General features: G+C 35.8%; 1 protein-coding gene across 1 annotated transcript in view; it reads right to left on the reverse strand.

Moving 5' to 3' along the window:
* The window catches only part of SI (sucrase-isomaltase), a 53747-nt gene that overhangs the window by 13048 nt on the left and 24019 nt on the right, over positions 1-16680 (reverse strand). Inside the window, exons 18-36 of the mRNA XM_068691799.1 lie at positions 16417-16571; positions 15842-15926; positions 14852-14908; positions 14141-14265; positions 13649-13737; positions 9879-9928; positions 8729-8899; positions 7628-7777; positions 5824-6033; positions 4780-4934; positions 4156-4324; positions 3222-3318; positions 3001-3113; positions 2777-2902; positions 2163-2291; positions 1941-2048; positions 1602-1664; positions 1225-1359; positions 955-1039 (exon numbers count right to left, since the gene is read on the reverse strand). Coding sequence (XP_068547900.1) covers positions 955-1039; positions 1225-1359; positions 1602-1664; positions 1941-2048; positions 2163-2291; positions 2777-2902; positions 3001-3113; positions 3222-3318; positions 4156-4324; positions 4780-4934; positions 5824-6033; positions 7628-7777; positions 8729-8899; positions 9879-9928; positions 13649-13737; positions 14141-14265; positions 14852-14908; positions 15842-15926; positions 16417-16571 — 2272 coding nt within the window. The remainder of the gene's footprint in view (positions 1-954; positions 1040-1224; positions 1360-1601; positions 1665-1940; positions 2049-2162; positions 2292-2776; positions 2903-3000; positions 3114-3221; positions 3319-4155; positions 4325-4779; positions 4935-5823; positions 6034-7627; positions 7778-8728; positions 8900-9878; positions 9929-13648; positions 13738-14140; positions 14266-14851; positions 14909-15841; positions 15927-16416; positions 16572-16680) is intronic.

Here is a 16680-nt window from a genome sequence, read left to right on the forward strand (position 1 = left end):
TATTTTCTTTTTAATGAGAAATATTCTATATCAAATGTTATTTTTTGTTAATTTTCGTGATTTCTTTTGTGTTCACTCTCTTTTGGGCATCTATACTGTCATCTGTGACTTCTTATGAAAGAACATTTCCATCTTTATCAAATGGGATAGCTCCAATAGTCCTGTTCAGGCATCTGGGTTTCTAAGTGTTTTGATAGCTCTGTTATAGATGCTTTCTGGAGTAGCTCAAAGAATAAACTCAGTATAACCTAATTCAGCAGATATTGCAAATCTTTGTAAACCCTAGCCTGTCATCCATATAAACATAAATTGGGTTGGGTAGTGAATGTGCTGGTTAAGGCCTATGCCTGAATATTAACTTCCTGATGATTCCTGAGAAACTATGTATATCTGAAGACCACAGTAAGCAACTCTAATAGCAGAATAGCAGAGCGATGAATGATGAATGTTAATATTTACTGAGTTGTACTGCCTTATACCAGCACTTAAGTAAAGCCAAGTTAAGAATGTCAATTATTTTTATGTATAGATAAATGCTAGCCAAGTGTTTCAGGTATTTTACTGTATAGAAAAATGCTAATGAGAGGAGACACAGGAATAGTTTTTGAATTTTCAGTTAATCGCGTTATTCATCAGAGAGAACTGCAGAAGAGAGACTACATTCTCTACCGTGTCTAAAACAAAGCACCTACATATAAAATAGGTATCAAAATCTATATGTAGTCACATAACTACAAATAACTTTAGTTTTTAGAAGTGCCATTACTGCTCATTCTAAAAAATATATTATTTGTGTGCTTATATTCCTGGAAAAGAAGGGACACTTTCAGTTAGGAGTTTAGTTGTGGTTTAATATACCTAAATATAGGAATTCATGCCACGTGTACCAATATGTAAGAAATTTCATACTAGTGAGAATGACCTAACGCTATTTTATAGACTAATCAGACTTACGAGGAATGTATGGTGGGTAATTAAGGAGGTCATCTCTACAGCCTTCAAGGGCGCCATTATAAAAAGTTGCTGGTTCATTCATGTCCTAAAAATATAGAGCAAAACCTGATTGTATTTTCTTCAATCTAACAAGATACACTAAATTCTAAATTACAAACAAGCTGTATTGTAGATGCCCTTGAGAACCCTTGCAGCTGCAGTCTCAGTCTGCAGCTCCACACGTGCTTGACACACATTCACACCAAAAATCAGACACATTTCTACACTTACAATCCACAGGCCATCAAACTTAACACTTAGTGATTTGTTACGGGGATTGTCGTAGAACTCCAGGATTTCTCTCTTCCACCACTCCACTGTGGAATTGCGTAAGAAGTCTGGGAAAGCTGCATGTGCTCCATAGAGCTGTAAAAATAGGAAAATAGAAAAGATAGAGCACTGGAAGCATCCCATTGATAAAATGCTGGAATTTTCTAAAACAAAAAATAATTACTTGTTTTCTGATTTTACTTTGTTAGGAAGGCTGGCCATTTTCTGCATCTTATTTCTGACATGAGATTTTATCAACTAGTTTGCTGCTATTTTTCTTAAATAATGTGCTTCTCCCTCTATATTTGAGACAATAGCCATACTGTACCAATATTTACCCGTATTTGAGTTTGCTCAGGAAGTGACTCATTGACTGTAACGTTGGGAAGAAACGGCCAGACCTACAGGACAAAGAACATTTTGAAATAATTAAACCATGCTGAATATAACTGAGCACCAGCAACAGAAAGATATAACAATTCTTACCTGCTACTATAAATGACAGCATAAACTCAAGACAATTCAGTTTCCAGTATTTATTCAATGTATCATTTACATTCAGGCATGAACATAATGTTAGCAGACTGTGCCTATGAATAGCACTGAAGTCTAAGCTGACATGATGCTCACTTGGATATGGCATACCTCTATGGTCATATATTTCCTAGGAATAGTACCTTGGAATATATAATGTCATTGGTATTTGGCCACTTGATGAAGACATCGTCTTCCACACCTCTCGAGAACGTAGGATAATCAGTTTCATTTCCAGAGATAGTTGGATCCTAAAATGAAATGTAACAAACTTTTGCTTTATGCTGAAAAAGTAAGTTTAGAAATGCTGTTATATATATTCTTAATTCTGCAATGACGAATTTAAAAAAGTATGCCAAACTGACCAGGATAATGATGAATCTCATTCCTTCTTCTTTTATTTTGTTAATTAGAGCTGGTAATCCCTGAAAGCGTGCGCCAAGAGTGAAATCCAGTTGCCGTTCCATATGGTCAATATCTACATATTGGACATCCTGCAATTCACAAAAGCAATGAAGAAAAAAATCATTTTCTTTTTATTTCTTTTTTTTTTTTCCCCTCAAACACATATTTATAGAACATCTGCTAAGTAACAATCAATTTAAACTATTGCAACAAAGTAATGCCAGACACAGGTACAGACTAGGAGACAAGTGGCTAGAGAGCAGCTCAGCAGAAAGGGATCTGTGGGTGCTTCTTTATTATGAATGATTAAAAGATAATATAAAGCAGCCTAAAAACCACATTTAACATGACCATTTAACAAAACCACATTTAACATTCTACATTTAGCATGCAGAGATATGCAGCTATGGCATAAAATAGAGTTTGCTCCTCTCTACCATAGTAGTGGGGTGGTTTTTATTTTGTTTTGTTTTTTGTTTGTTTGTTTGTTTTGTGTGTGTTTAAAGGGTCTTAACTGATATTCTGAAGCCAGAAGTTCAGACATGAACTCAAATGTTAAGTGCTACCAGCGTACATAGGGAATGTTAGCTGCCTTCATTTCCTCCACCAGCTGGGAAATTTCACTGTCATTCCTGTATCCATAGCGGCACAACTGGAATCCCAAGGACCAGTAGGGTGGCATCACTGGTCGTCCAATCAGCTAGAAATAAGAAAGAGTATTTGTAGTGAATAGGTGAAAACCAACCAACCAAACAGTCCGCTAAAAAGTACTAGTTTGTAATAGGGTAAGAATCCTACTTCAGTGTACTCCTGAACAACAAGTTCTGGTGTTGGGCCCAAAACCATGTAAAAGTCAAGAATTCCTCCAATGGTGCGGTATGTCAGGGCAGGGGTTGGCTGGAATGTCACATCTAGAAATGGGGAAAGTGAAATGAAAAAAGGATGCCTGGATTAGCAGCTATTGCAAACCACTGAACATAAAAATAAAACACATCGAGAAAATAAAATGATTTTCTTACCCATTGCATTGCTGTTAAGCAAGAGAACTCCATGGGCATTGCCGTCTTCTTCAAGAGCCATGTAAAATGGCTGATAACCATAGGAATTCAACTTATACTGCAAACGAAATAAAATAATTTCTAAAGTGGAAGCATCATAAGCAATGACCCGTTTACATCTATTTAAAAAGTATTAGTAAAGGATGAGACACACAACTTCCAAATCTAAAACAAAAAGCTTCAGAAGTATACACTTATAACCTACACACCTACGAAACACACCTACAGAAAAACAATTTCAGTTTGACAACTGGAGTCTGTCTTGTTCAGAGTGACCTAGCATGAAGGAAAGCAAAGGTACTACTGCCTTTAAAACTCACTAATAAGAAAGAGCTTTCCCAGGACAAAATTTTCTCTTTTTTTTTTCCAGCAGTAGCAGATATCTATCTGTATGATCAGGAGATTATGTTATTTTTCAATATATTTCAATATATTGAAATCTGAACCAGAAGTTATAGGTGTAAAAAACTGCCACTATTTCACTGGTCATTCCCTGAAAATTGCCAACATTGTGTTATCTTGTAGAAAATAGCACTCATATATGCACCGACATAAGATTTCTGATTTACCCCTCTAAGCACTAATTGAACCCCAAAACTTCCTCATACATTTCCATCTTTCAGAATAATTTGTTAGGAAGTATAATAAAGGAGCACTGGGCTGTGACTTAAAAGCCATATTCATCTGACTTAGAGCCTGAGCTCCACACATTTGGTTTTGCTGGTCACAAAGCAAAAATAGGCTTAGAGAAGACCATTGCCATTGAAACACTGTCCAAATTATAAGTCTCAATAAATACATTCATAGCAAATAAGTGTGTCCAGTACCAGCAGACATTCACTGGACTTCAAAGTACTGTTGAACATTTCTGCACATTAGGTTCATTTCTACTTACAGTAGGAGCCTGGTCCCTTGTGAACATTCCCCAGGTGTGCCAGCTCATGTTGCGTCGAAACATGGTGTGCTCAGTTTCTCCAAATCCATATATATATTGGGATGCCAAGCGGGTAGAAATCTGAATGAACATGTCGCTGAATGTGAAGGTAGGCAGCTGTGAATCCCAGCTAAAGTAGAAAGAAAATAAAAAGAATAATATTTAAAAATATATAAATATAAAGAAATATAAATTTAAAGACTATAGCAGTCTTTAGTGACATGTTTCACTGGAAGACATTTCTTTTAGGCTGAAGAATAATTTCTTATGTTCTGCACTTCCTCATGTGACATAGGACTGAGCAAATGTCAGACTACAGTGACAGGGGGAAAAACTGTAACTGTGAGAAAATAGATATTGCTCACAGTGCCTTCTCCATCCTTTCCCTGGTGAGTGCTCTCATACAATGCAATGGTGAAGCCATCTCTGATAGAGCTGCACCTGGCATTTAGCAGACAGTGCCATTTTATGGGAAGGATAAAAAAAAAAACTCGTCTTGAGGTATTTAAAAATATGAAGAAAATGGTTTGGGATGAAAAAAGCTAGCAAAAATAAATGAAATAAAATAGATTGAATATGGCTTACATGACTGTCCCTGTGCTTTTGCGCCGAACCTGTATACCAAATGGTTTTCTCTGAACTGATACTTCATAGAGTCGATTCTCGTTTGTATTCACTGGGGAGCTTGGGAGATTTAATGGTACAGGAACCTCATATCGTGCATTCTGGTAATCATAAATCTAGAAAGAAAAAAATGAAAATTAATTCATTTCAATGAGTTGTTTGAAATCTTACCTATAGTATAGGAATTGAGAATTAGTTAAAATTAAAACAGTAAATTATTGAATACTTTTGCCAAGCTGAGTATTTTCTTTCAACATATATTTTTGCTCCAATTCTGTCACAGTATTTGTGAAACAAACAAACAAACAAAAAAAAAAAAAAAAAAAACATGCTTAAGGATTGAAACGCAGATCATTAATGTCTGGTTAATTATTTAAATCTGTTAATTCAAAGTATATATCTATATTTGAAATTTTATTGATATGTTACATGTTTTAAATATTTTAAATATAGACATATGTGTGTGGTAAATACCTTTCTGATTAATCTTTTAGTAATTTTTTAGACAACTCAGAAAAAGAGATTCTTTTTTAAGTTTTCTTTATTCTGTAAGCTCACACAGCTTACTTCTTGATGTCTTATATTTTGTGCATCACATTGTCACATTTATTTCAGTCTTATTAAATGCAAAGTAGCAAATGATAGTCTAAAGAGTAGGGCATTAAAAAAATTAGAACACAGGTGGAAGAATTAATGCAAAAGTAAATATTAAAATCACAATTATGCTTACAGCATAATTTACCTGTATACTAAAATAATGTCTTTAGTTCCAGAGTTTCTGTCTGACATTAGAGATATACACTGACATTATAACTTTGATTCATATAACTTCATTGTAAATTCTAGCACAGACTTATAGGACAAAAACAAACAAGCAAGCAAACAAACAAACAAAAAAACAGCATGGCCTGGTCTACAAAACCTTAACATTTATGTAATTTATGTAAACAGAACTATTTTGAACAATGGGACATTACAAACTACAAAACTCTTGCCTGAAATTACCTTAAATTGCAGCATGTGGTTGCTATGATATTTAACCTCCAAGCGCAGCGTACCAATTGGTTCAGTGTACTTGTCATTAGCTCTGGCATTGGTGCTGTTTAAGGTCAGGTTAGCTACCAAACCTGATGAGGAGTATTCTACTCCATCAACAGAGTAAGCGTTGTCAGAGTTGTAATAGCAGGATGGACTATCTGGGTTTGATGGTGATTGCTGCAAATGACAATAGGTTGCAGGTTAGTGAGTGATGCTGGCCTATTGTATTTCATACTATCAGCATGAGATCCAAAGCTACCATTTTTATCAGGTAGCTGTCAAATGTAGAAATTTAGGGAAAAATTAATACAACTACTAAACAATAAAGAAGCCTGTACAAATAATTCAATCAGGAAATTGAGCCCATGCACAATGAAGATGGATTTAAATTCCCTGTATCTGTGATCTTCTGCTGAATCCTGAAACATGGCTGAGTCTTGGCCTACTGAAATTCTCAGAAGTTCCTCCCTCCTAATCCCGTTGTCCTCTAGTCTCCATCAGCCTTCAAGAGGATGTGCCAAAGCCACATTAGATATTCAGGCAACAGCAGACCAGGCCTTTCCATTGGATTGCATATATCTTTAGTCATATAAATTATCCCTAAAATATCCACTGAGAATTACATCCTATGTGTCAAAGATCTCCTGATAATAAGGTCAAAATTACTTTCAGTTTCCTGCTATAATTCAACAGAAACACTCAGACTAGGTATTCTGAGATTAGATAAGCTGACGTAGGTTAATGCATTAGACTTCCACCTCTGCATACTTGTCATTAATCTTGTCTAGTTGTTCTAATGAAGCTATGCCTGCTCCTCACATCTGAGCTGCTAATGAATATTTATTCATCTGTCATTATCAAAATCAAAGCACCTTTCAACTTGAGCAAGTGTTTAAAACATACACAGTCCATAACACAATCAGAGTTTGATTTCACATGAAAAGATATTTCGAAATATTAAAAATTGCAAAAAGAATCTTCCTAAGAATGCCACAGATTCAGGGAACTTATTCAGCTGTTTCAGGAACAGCTAACAGATAATTTTGTCTTCATAGTTAGTAGATATGTCCAGGCTATAGAATTTAGATTTATAGGAGCAAGGAGTAATTCAGCTGGAGATACTCTTTAAAGATCAACCCCACCAGGGCAGAGAGCTCCTGCGTGTTTGTAGTCATAAGATATCCATCAATGAAACTGTGTAATAAAGAATTGTATGTCAGTCATTATGGGTTGGATACATAAGTATCAACAGAGATATGAACAATTTAGTTTGCATATGGGTTATAATATCCAGGGGATTCAGGGATTTTGTCTCAAACAATCTAAAGGATTTTTTATTATTATTATTTTATTTTATTTATTTATTTTTTGCTTAAAATGTGCTTCAGTGACTATGAAGGTGAGACAAAAGGGGTGAGTCTTGCAGGTGCCAGTGAAGCAGAAGAGGCAGTAGTTAAAGATGCTCTATTCTGTTCTGTTTTGTTCTTCTTTTTTTCCAACTGTTATTATTTCTTACCATCTTGAAAAGAATACCATGTTTTACCTCAATTACTGATACACTTAGAAAGAACTTACATTGTTGCTAACTACCTTAGTTTCAGTGAAGTAAATAAAACTCCTAGTACAGGTCAGTTGATGGCAGTGCCCCCATACTAATTATGTCTGACAAATCTGCCTGACTACTTTTTCCACTGTAACCACAATGGAGAGAAAGGTGTGATTCTGGAAATGTTTCTGTCACGACCATTTAAGAGAAATCATTTTTGCTTACCTCCCAGACACAGCCAAGTTGTTCACATTTTTCTTTTGTTGGATTCTGATTGGGATAACAATCAAACCTTTCATTGATACTTGCTTGTTGAGTCCATTTCAGTGTGTAGGATTTTCCCAGTTCAAGCTGAAGTCCTGTTATACGAACAACCTACAAATATTACAGAATAAATACTTATTAAAGCTTACATCAGATCAATCTTTCCTTCAGTTAGTAGAGAAACCATTCCTCAGAAACAATGCATTTTGCACATGGCATCTCACAAAAAACTGTCCCATGACGTTTGATATAATCTTACTTTTATAAATGTACACAGCTGAAATTCTTACAAATAACATCTGAAAATAAGAAGATAAACCTAAAAATAAATAAATAAATAAATAAATTGAAAATGGATCCAATCTCATGGTTTCTCTGGAAGCACACAGGAATAAAGACAAGGGCACAGCTCCCTCACCTTTTGAAATATGATTGCAAGAGGTCAGAAAAGGTTAAAATATTTTGATTTTGAGTCAGTTACTTAGATAACAGGTAACACAAGTGCATGTAATAATTAAAGAGTGTATACAATGCACTTTCAAAGCAGATTCAAATCAATGTCAGTGCAATCCTTAATGCGCAAAAGCACTTCTATGAAAGCTCCCCACTACCAGCAGCATATTCACTTACTACATAAATGCACTGTGTTGCTGACTACCACTACTCATGCTGTGAAAAATGCTGTACAAATGGATACAGGAGGTTCAAAAAGGGCATTTTATTTTGTTCAAAATAAATACATAAAAATCAATAAACTAATGCTCAATGGCAAGAAGGTAAGAATTTTCACCTTCCTTCAACGTCAAACCAAATCACAAAGGTATTCCTCTGACACATGAAATGTTGTGGGAATAAGCGCACAACTAAACATCGTGTCATTTTGAGGGTCTGAGAGCAAAACTTAGATGCTCTTCCTATACAGCTTAGTTTAATGTAATTGCACATGCATTCAGGTATACAATGAATTCTGGTAAAACAGTATTAGTACGGAGGACTATCCTTTACAACGTATAAAATCCAACTGATGCACTTCCACTATAACATTTAACTGTTATAATTTACCTTATCTGAAGGATAGTAGGTGATATTATGTAAAGAAGGTTGCGGAACATTGTTCTGAGTGACCGTAAGTCCTGTTATTTCCTGGAGCACTCCCAGAATTTTGATTTCTTCAAACTTCAGGTTGTTTGGATCAACATAACCATTGTTTATGACATTCATTTGTAGAGTAGTCTGAAAAATAAGGTAGTCATCAGCCTATTATAAAAATAAATAAAAATGGCCCAAGGTTCTCCTGACTTACCAGTTCATTTTCATTAGCTCTTCACAGTACGGTATAAAGAAAGCCAATACTGTTTTCTTAACATATTAACTATTATCCTACTTGTTGTTATCATCATACTTCTTTCTTCTTTGTTACAGGAAGAAACTGATGCTTTTGGCTACAAGACTTTCAAGCTCCAAGAGTAACTAAAGTTTCTTACCTACAATTGATTCTATGATTCTATACGATTAAATATAATAGATATATAGGCATATATAAAGACATGGTTCTCACTTCTGTTCCTGTGCTTCTACCCTATGCGTTGTGCCTATGCATCTTCTCTCACTTGTTACCTTGTTGTTTCACCATGGTAAGGGAAAGAATACATTTCAGAGATATTATTATCATTATACAAAAGAATACTTTAGCGTATTACTTGACATCCTGGTCATATGATATCTCTGGACTAAATGGAATAGAAAATTAATCATGAAGCAGATGGTGTAGGTTCAAACAGGATATAGGTCTTCTCCCTCTTTTAGAGACATTCAGCTACACTTTTTCAGTATCCCAGATTTATTTTTTTTTCCATTTCACAACTTTTTCAGAATCACAAACATATCCACCTCCTTCCTGGCACTGTTTTAACTGCCTCCGATGCTTTATAGTTCTCTCACTCAATAAACATTAGTGTTGAGTTTATGAAGTGAAGGGAATTAAGAGTTCTTTAGAAACTGAAGTTAATTAGGGGAAGAAAAGACAACTAAAAGACTTTCATCCCATTTAAATTACATTATTTTTGAAATGACTCCTCTGTGACTTTGTCAAACACTTTACTTCTCAGTAAATATTACAGGAGAATAAGGAGGGAGAAAAGAATGCCCTTTGACAATACTTTCTGATAATAATAACAGATGAAAATATAATAATTTAAAAGAGAATACTTACATCAGAAACGCTAAACTCATAGTAAATGTAGTTTTTATTGTCAAGTGTGCCTGTTAGGAAAGGAAATAAGTTACACTTGCAGTGCAGAAAAGAATGCATACGAACCAAGACTGTGTCACCAATCAATTACTAATTATCATAAAGCCATTCAGAAGATGCTCTGAACAAATCATGTACAAATTACTGTTGGTTTCACCTTGTTTTGAAGACCGTACACTTATTTTGTATTCTATAAAAACCTGCATATAGCTCAGAATTGAAGATTCATTATCTTAACCATTGCTGTAGAGGATTCCCATTTCTAACAGAAAACAATAGAAACATTCACTATTTCTGTTCATTGTCCAAGTGGGAGTTTTTTGCCCTTGAAAAAGTGTTTATCATCTTCAAAATCTCTATAGTATTTAGTATTTCCTCTCATCTTTCTATTTATATCACACAACTTTTTCCATGAGACCTCTTTTCTAGACTTGTAATTTTTCTTGCTGCTGTCTTATGGTATCCTATTTTTCTACATTTGCCCAGAAGAGTGAAATTTGTAGGCAGATTTTAGGCCACCAAAGCTACAAAGTGCTTGATTACTCACTGCAGATCTGCTATAACACCAGGAAATCATACGCTGGCCAACAACTCTCTCTCCATAGGAATGAAGGAATGTAAACTATATATACATTAATATAACTATAGGATAAGTGTATGCCAAAGTAATATGACTTGCTATGCTTTCTCTGCACAGTCTCATTTTGCAGGTAAAAACAAGTTAGCCAAGTGAAATGTTCACCACAAGTTCCATCCAACAGATTTCCATTTTGACCTTACTATCATCTCTTTGATGATGAGACAGTTCTCCTAAACTTCTTTGGATTAGGCCAGGAGATCTAATTTCCAAAATTTTCCAAAAACTTTTAATTAAATGTCTCTAAAATGTATGGATTTTTTTTTATTTTTTTTTTATACATATGTATCTTCTTAAATGTAGATTTATGGTTCAAAGTGAATCCATCAAAATATACAAAGTAAGTATTTTGTGCAGAAAATGACTGCAATATTAATAATGTATGCCATTCCATAAAAGAGGAAACACCACACCACCAGGAAAAAATAAATAAATACAAAAATTGACCACAACAATCTGTTACTTTTTTCCATATGAGAAAATGTAAATGTGAGCAAATTGTAAAATGTTTCTCTGCAACCTGAAAGTTTTGGCCAGGAAATAGAATCACAAGATGTTTTATTGTTTTGTTTCTCAACAGAAGAGAGTACAATAACAGCTTCATTATTTTAGATCCTGACAAAGCAGTACATACGGCTGTCATATCAGCAGCCACCCAAGGCCTTCAATATTTACTGCTGCAATAATCAGCCAAATCACAGCTCTATTTCTTAAAAGCATCCCAAACTTTCACAAAAATCTAAAGAAAACTAGATGCTTCCAAGTTTTTTTTTCTGAGATACAGTTAGCACAGTTAAAATAATAGAAGGGAGTCCTACAATTCCAATGCATGAAGTTTTTCTCATTCCATCAGATTTTCTAGGATTGCCATCACATTTACCTGTGGAGCACAAATAGGTTACTTTCTGGCATTTTCTGTAGCTTTCTTCCTAACAGACTGCAGAAAATGCTCCACCAGCACCTTCTTTTGCAGCATTAGTTTGCAGAAACCCTTCAAACTAGAGATTTCTGAGCTAAGATTTCTGATATACATGTCGCAGTTGAAAATTTCTGACAGGTTGCTGCTACATGAGTGAATCTGAAGGTTTTGACAGAGGTGCTCTGGTCAATAGAGCCAAGCTGTTCCCTAGCCTTGCTCCCTCCAGCTGTCCATCCTGACCTTCTCCCAGGGTGGAACCTCACAGTGTCAGTTGAGGCAGGGGAAACAAAGCATAATCACATCTTCTCTCCTGCTGCTTTTGTTACAGTGACTGCCAGCACAGCACAATGCATTTATGAATTTAGGAAAAGTGCATGCAGTTCTGAACCCCAACAGATGCTTGCTTTCATGCAAGTGGACTCAGAGCCTTGGGCTTCAGACGAGTGGAAAAACAGATTATTGTACCAAGGATAAAGGTAGCATTTAGTAACTGGAGGAGAAACCAGAAAAAAAAAAAAAAAAAAAAGGACCGCCAAAGTACCTACAAGAAGGAAATTTTTTGCTATCAGAAGACAGAGGCAAGACTGGACCAATGCATGTACCAACTACAGATGGACAGTACTCAGGTTAATTCACATGGGAAAATATCAAACTGCCTCTGTGAGCAACCATGTGCAGAACCAGGGCCTAATCTTCAGGAATACGAATTGAACATGACCAAAATATATATTTTTGTATTACTCTGTAGTATTACTCTGACTTCATTTTTAGCTGTGCTGTAGTTCTTGTAGTTATTGCTGTAGTTCTTGCTATGTTCACACCTACATGTTATTCCAGTACAGCTACAGAAAGCTCATGTACTTTTCTCTTGGACAGCTGTCTATGGATGCAATAGGACATGAAAGAGGGAAGATTGGGTCTGCCTGAACTGCAGCAGTATCAACTGGCATCCACCATAAACCATAAACCATAATCCGTAGCACTGAATGATATGGTTTCTTGCAAAGAAAACAATAAAATCCGTCAAATAACACTCCTTGAAATGTTAACACAATGAACAGTGTTCTATAAAAGAACTTCAAAACAAGTGTTTCAGAATTAATGTTCAAAGTGCTTGCGGACTTCTCTCAAAATATACATAATAAAGGACAAAGGCTGCAAAAGCAGTCTAAAGGACTGAAGTACTCCAAATCCTTTTATTTTAATGGAAAAGGAATGCCTACCTAAATTCTCAGAAATACCATAGAAAATCCCATGGTTCAAAGTATTCCATTTTTCAAAACTTCCTTCCCTTCAAGATAAAAATGAAAAAACTTTCTACTTTTTCCAAGGTTCTTCCACCGCTCTACAACTAACACTGATTTCCTTAGACATGCATGTATTCCAAATGTATTAATTTTCATGAAAACAGAAATTAATCTGACCATAAACTAGAGGAACTAGAGTTTTGTATTTTTATTTTCTTTTTGACAGAATAAAACTGTCGAGGTAAGATTTATCAATGCCAGTTCACCACAAGAGATGAAGTTGACAGGCTTTGGCATAATTATAGCAACTGTCCCAGGGGAAACAACTTCCCTGATTGCTTTTGCAAAGGCGAGGTTGGCAACATGACAAATATAGCCTGTACATGCTTACTTGTGTGCTCGTGCACCGGTGTGCTGTGGGAACCAGATGGCATGAAATATTTTGGCTTCAGTACTGTATCTTTGAGTTGACAGAATCTTGACTGTTTTCACAAGTAATTTAAATAACTCCAGAGAGTTAAAAAAATTGCTACTTTTTCATTTTCTACCTGTTTGTAATGTCCAACACTAATTATGTGCATTCTTGCACCCATTGAAACTAATTTGGACCTATACCAGAATATGTATTAATCTTGACACTGCAGTTTAACAGTCAGTGTGCTAATGTACCAAACCTTAACATATTTGTGGCCACAGTGAAAACATGGGGTGAAAATAATAGAAAAAATAAAAAAGGAAGACTAACTAAATAACATTTTTTTCACTTAAAAATGATCAAAAAGTCATGATATATGAGTAACTATTAATAGGTTGTAACAATGTCCACAATAGCTTATTCTTGGTCCATAAAATGAGCTGGAGGATTGAAGTCTGTAAGTGTATTTAAGTTTGGTTTATCGTACTTATTTCAGTATTGATAGCTGCTCACCTGTAGATTCTCCATCATCCCAGAACAAGTCCCCGTAAGCTTTATTGTCATCATCCAGGGCAATTATAAGTCCCATTGGATTCTTGCGACTATCAAAAGAAAGGCATTCTGTCTTACATGTAAATAGACAGCTACTGAGACAGTCTTAACAAATCCTTCCTGTTCATGCTAAGAATGCAGTAATCGGAAGAGTTACAATGTTTGGGGAGTTGTCTTAGATTAGTCCTTGGTCATCTTTATTTTCAGGGAAATGGATTAAAATACATGACAAGTTGACAAAATATTATGCAAATAAACCATTAGTAAATCATTCCCTATATATGTAAACAGTAGCAGAAGTGAGTTGTTGTTCACTGTTGTTTCTAAGTCTCAAAGTAAGAGTGCTAAATCGGATGGGCTGCTACTGATTTGTAACTTGACAGTCCTGAGCCCATTCTTGAAATTATACTTCAAATTAATCTAATGGTGAACGCATTTGGTTTGGAAGCATACCTCTCAGATGTCGTGGGAGCTGGTTGTTGGGTAGGGTAAATGTAGCCTCCTCTCAAATGGAGCCCCATTTTGTCTGCTGGCAGGTACAAATCAGTCCACTGTTTTCTTATTGATATTTTTGCCCCCTTATTGACAGGGATGTAAAAGAATGGGCATTAGTCACTGCTATGAAACTCATGATTTAAGACAGCATTCATTTTAACTTTTCCTTTCAGAGGAGGTTGAATTTAGGTAAATCAACACCTCTCAGTGCTGAGTTTTGGGTCAGTCAACACAGACAGCAGCTCCTGTTGGGCTGTTGGGACATCAGATGTGAGCAAAGCCTGTTTTTTTGTTTGTTTTTTTTTACACCCGCCAAAAGGATCAAAGGATCATAACAGCAGTGGGAAACTTATTTGCAGAAATTAGATTAATAAAGAAAAATCACAAATGCTCATGCATCATAATGTTTTACTTTACTTCAAGCATGTCTTTGCTAAAGTTTCTATTCAATCTGCCTTCTAATCCCCTGCACTATATTCCATGCCTCCATGTCCTTTCTTTGAGGTTTTGACTCATGCGTTTACCCCCTCAATACTTCATCCTTTGTCTCACCATTTCCCCCCTGCAGGCTTTCTTTCAGGTCTCTGTCACTGAAGCAGGCCTGACAAACTTATTCGATCTCATAGACCTTTAGACAATCACCCCCTAGTATCCTGGGCATTTACTCACCGTTTCATACTCATACCACACTGCATCAGGAATATATGCTTGAATTACATCCACACCCTGAAACATGAATAAAGAAACAACTCTCATATTTGAAATTAAGTTAATTAATAGACTAAACTTTCTTCTGTGGTGTAAGACAATATAAAGTGACATGAGAAAAGCTCTGATTTTGAGTGAAATTCTGAGACGATGCAAAGATGAGTTGAATCAGTGTATCAGACCAGATGACTGGTTCTCCAGATGACTGGTTCCCCAGGAAAACAAGAGATGGAAAATGTAATAGGTTATATGGGATTTCATATATAAAGTGCAAGATTTTCCATTTTAATGGTGACAAAAATATGTTGTGTGCTCTCTCACTAGAAGTAATAAGTGAAGGGGAGGAGGGGGAGGGAAAGAAGACTAACAAATGTACACTTGCAAGGAGTCCAAAGACAGTCAGTAATGTGGTGTACCAATGAATAATATGTACAATCATCTAGCAAAAAACATACTTCCCCTAGAGAACAAACTGTGTTACAGCTAATAGACAAGTCCCTCTGCATTTTTCTTGTGAAATGACTTCACTTAAGGTCTGCTCAAGCCAGAGGAGTTCAGACCAGAATAGGACTAGAGGGCATTTCCTGAGCTCCTCTGGGAAATAGGAAGAGCCCGTTTTTGTGGTTCACCTTGTTCAGCAAAAAATGGGAGAGGGAATGTGATTTCAGGAGGAAATACACATACACAGCAGAGGAGCTATAATCTTCAAGCTGAATAACAAAGATGTCAGACAAACAAACTACAGAAGCTCAAAAAAAAAAAAAAAAAAAAAAAAAAAAAAAAAAAATGGAAGGTGGTTTCTAACCAGAAGAATAAAGGAACAGCAATAACATAACTTCAGCATTTTATGCTGTAGTCTCCCACCGGAGAAAGGAGTTGTAACTGGTGACTTCAGGAGTCCCCCTTCCCCATGAGGTGGTTATGAGACACACACCAAACAGCCAAACCTACCGGGTCAAGGACAGCAGAAATAAGTAGACCAGGACCCCACAGGAACTGCCTATCAACTTCCCACGTCACTTCATCCGAGTAGAACCTGGGAGTTGGGAAGGACAGAGCACTAACTGGTTTTGAAGAACTAGACCATCATCAGTAATCCTAGTATTTCAAAGTACTGTTTGCCTAGAATCATGACTGAAAAGTGTCAGGTGAAAATTCCTTCTTTTTCTTGACATATTCTTGACCTAGTTATGTTCAAGAGTTTTCCAGGTAAGGAAATGTACTTTCTAATATACAGATCATGGCCCAGAGTGATTTGATTAGCTGGCAATAACATTTCATAGCACCTCTTAAAGTGACTGACAATAATATATGCATATATACAGAAATTACAGATGGTTTCTGATTACTCTTCTGATTACTCCAAAATGGTATTTCATAAATTCAGAAGTTGTCTCTCTCTATATATATTCTAACATGCATTTTCACAAATTATATACTTATTTGGATAGTTCCTATCAACATTCAAGCTGTCTGAATCCTTTCTTCCTAATAAAAACATCACAAAGGCTGTTTGGTACACTTACTCGTGCAAAACTGGACGTACAACCGTGTCCCCTTGAGTATGAGCTTTGTAAAAGAGGGTGTAGAGGTAGGGCAGCAAAGTGTAGCGAATGTTCAAGTAATGTTTGGAGGTTTTCACCAAAACTGAATCAGCTCCAAACACAGCCGGATCCTGAGGCTGAAAATAAATATTAAATTATTTGCATTGTGCAGGAAATACCCTGAAATTCAGGAGCTGAAATTCAGTGGTGTGCATCCACACAGTATCTGCCTTTTGGGTGGTGGGA

Source organism: Anas acuta, chromosome 9 (assembly GCF_963932015.1).
Source record: "Anas acuta chromosome 9, bAnaAcu1.1, whole genome shotgun sequence".
Classification (NCBI taxonomy): Eukaryota; Metazoa; Chordata; class Aves; order Anseriformes; family Anatidae; genus Anas; species Anas acuta.